The sequence below is a fragment of the Salvia hispanica genome, unplaced genomic scaffold (assembly GCF_023119035.1).
Source record: "Salvia hispanica cultivar TCC Black 2014 unplaced genomic scaffold, UniMelb_Shisp_WGS_1.0 HiC_scaffold_798, whole genome shotgun sequence".
NCBI lineage: Eukaryota > Viridiplantae > Streptophyta > Magnoliopsida > Lamiales > Lamiaceae > Salvia > Salvia hispanica.
In genome coordinates this window covers 4,031-7,000 of record NW_025952574.1, presented here as the reverse complement: position 1 = coordinate 7,000, position 2,970 = coordinate 4,031, and the positions used below count along the sequence as shown (strand labels likewise).

The 2,970-nt window shown below is 37.1% G+C and overlaps 1 protein-coding gene across 1 annotated transcript; it reads right to left on the bottom strand.

Annotated features, from left to right (window-relative positions):
- Positions 1-50: 50 nt before the first annotated feature.
- Positions 51-2,398, bottom strand: LOC125200082 (zinc finger MYND domain-containing protein 15-like; the record flags this gene model as incomplete). Its single annotated transcript, XM_048097863.1, has 8 exons — positions 2,200-2,398; positions 2,019-2,123; positions 1,832-1,938; positions 1,696-1,742; positions 1,516-1,616; positions 1,267-1,354; positions 769-877; positions 51-242 (listed from the first exon to the last, which is right to left on the bottom strand). Coding segments are annotated over exons 1-8 (851 nt in total), but the record flags the coding sequence as incomplete, so codon positions are not given.
- Positions 2,399-2,970: the final 572 nt, after the last annotated feature.

Here is a 2,970-nt window from a genome sequence, read left to right as displayed (position 1 = left end):
TAGTGAGAAAGTGAATAAAGCCATTGATACATAATGGGAAGTTATCTTGCCACTGGTTTCTGGTTGCAACCTGCAGTAATTCTCTGTAACAGTCATGATAACAGCCTGCATGGAGTCGTAATGTGATTGCAGAAGAGAGACGAGTATCTACCCTTCCGCGGTAACTATCAGCAGAACTCTGGCACCCACAGCCCATGTCATTACACTGAGCATAAGTACACAGATCAATCTTTTCACCGTCCCTGTAATACAAGTAACATGCATATCAATAGGATGATGAATAGATCCATTCAATGAGTTAACATCTTGAAACCTAAGGCACTAAACATAATGAAGATTTTTTGTGGACAAAAGTTGCTGATACGAAACTGTGACATTGAAACTTTCAAGAGTGCTACAAATGGATATTGGGAGAATTGCAAAGTTATGGAAAAATTGTGGTTGAAGTCAACTTTGACAAAGAAGATCTTATACTGTCTGCAGGTCCGAGGGAGCAAAAAATTTAAGAGACATCAGAAATCAGCCTACATAATGATGTAAGTGGTTAGAAAATTTTATGTTACGGACATCACTCAATTATTTGTTGCAATTGGCATTTCATTGGTGCAAAGCATAAGTGTCTATACAGGCATACCTTCAGGAAATGCAGATTGGAAAATAACTTTGGTGCGACTAAAAAGGTGCATAGAGATGTAAAATGCATGTCATAGTCAAAGTCAAAGCACAACATGAAAGTCGGAAGTTAATAGTAGTAACATTTTGCCCGACCTGACATTTGGAATTGCAGGTCCAACAAGATCGATGTACAGCTTTACTCCTGGGAAGAGTGCTTGCAGCTCCCCAAAGATTGCCAGCTGAAGAAGTTCCCTTCCTGGTCCTTTAAGAATGAAGTTTAAATAATGGTCAAGGGCAACATAATTGGATAATTTGGATCACATGCTAGACAAAACGACAATGAGAAAAGCAATCATGAGACATCATATGTGTAACTGTCTACACCGACCACAATCAAAGGCAAACAAGTATCACAATTAGCAAAACTCAGATGATATATCATTTTCATATTAAAGATTTAATGTCAAATTCTATAAACCTAGACCAAATCATGTTGTCGGTTATTTTCGAGTCTCATCATCATCGCACAAACAATAGCACAATTGTAATAAGCATTCTGATGAAGCATGAAATAATAGCAGGTTCAACAAAGAAAAATTTTAGTAATAGCAGCAAAGAGTTACTGTAAATGCAACTACTAAGGTGAGATACCTAGATAATGTATTCGCAGTTCGTTGGCGAATTCAGGTAGCAAGCTTTCAAGAGTTGCAAGCTGAATGGCCCGGAATATTGTTAAGGGCTGGAACAAGTATATTCATCATATTAGCACACATACCACTTGTATTCAGCATCAGTAAACATCAAAACCATACATGATAAAGGTTGTGTGTGTGTTTTAAACTTAGGGATAAATAGTGATGTTTATTGTTCTCTATTACCTCAAATAGACAGAGAACATACCCAATGAAGAAGAAAAGAAGCAGGGCTACAAAAAGGGATGTGCCTCCACTCGTAGTAGTCCTTCCAAGAAGTTAGGCAGTCAGGTATTGGAGAGGATGGTCCTGGCTATTGGCAAGTGTTTGTAAGTAGCAAGCGTTAAGCATCACATATTACTACTAGTTTATAAGCAACAATACGTACCTCTGCAAGGACATAACTCACTTGGAAGATTCCAACTACTCATCAATCTACATAACATACTAGCAGAAATCAATTCAATATTTCAATCTGAAATGAACAACAAAAATACAGCTAACACTTGGGAAAGATTTAGCACCTTGAATGGTCATAACTAGAGGCTGAGATTCCTCCACAGCTGCATTCACAAATCCACATTCCTAAAAGGTGGACGCCAAGCCTATTTAAAAATGAACACCTTGTATCCTACAATCGAATCAAAACTATTCTGTTTTCAAAACCAAACAAGCGCCTACAATTAGTTAATGTATAAAACCCTAGAAAACCTGGATTTGGGTGAATGTGAAAGGGAAATCATTCAAGGTGTTAGCGCGCTTCATTTGCTGCTGGAACCTCTCACACTCTCTTTTATGCGCACTTCTGTGCAAAACCTATGTATTGTAAATCAATAAATTAGTAGAAGAATGAACAACAACAAAAATTTCTTAAAGAAAAAAAGGGAAGCACCTGGTGAGCGAGGGAGCAGTACGCAACGGCTTGGCAACGTTGGCAACGGCGGATCGGAGGGCCGGAGCACGGCGTTCCACCGCACTTTGCGGCGCACTCCATTTTTTCTGATCACCAATGCGTCTCTTACAAAAGTGCTAATAGAATCGCTGCACGATTTCTCTCTATTAACGAATCATGTTGAGAAGAAAGCGATATTGAGAAATTTCAAACATTTGTTCCCTTTACGAAATACTACCTAGAGTATAAAATAAAGATAGTAGAGTATAAAAATACTTCATCCGTTTCATAGCAATGAGGGCGTTTCTTTTCAATACTGGAATTAAGAAAAATTATATTACGTGAGTCAAGTAAAGAGATAATAAAGTGGAAAAGGAAAAAGGTAGAGAGATGAAGAGAGAAAAAGGTAAGAGAGAGTAAAGTAGACGTGGAAAAATGCGTTGAGTTTACTAAAAAAAGTAAAGAGTGAACTTCAAAAATGGTCTCTAGACTATGGGTTTATCTCGAAAATAGTCCCTGGACTTTAAAAATATCACCAGTAGTCCCTGGACTAAGGGTTAATATAAAAAACGGTCCTTTTGCACTGTTTCGAGACGAAAATGCCCTTTTGAAGGGTTTTGGGGGGTTTGGATCAATTTAATTCTTTTTACACTTTTAACATTTTTAAATCACGATATTATTTCAGTTATGTACTAAATCTGATATTATTTCAAAATTATCATTTTTCTTCCCTTTTGTCATCCTTCACTTTGTTTCTTTATTTCAATATTA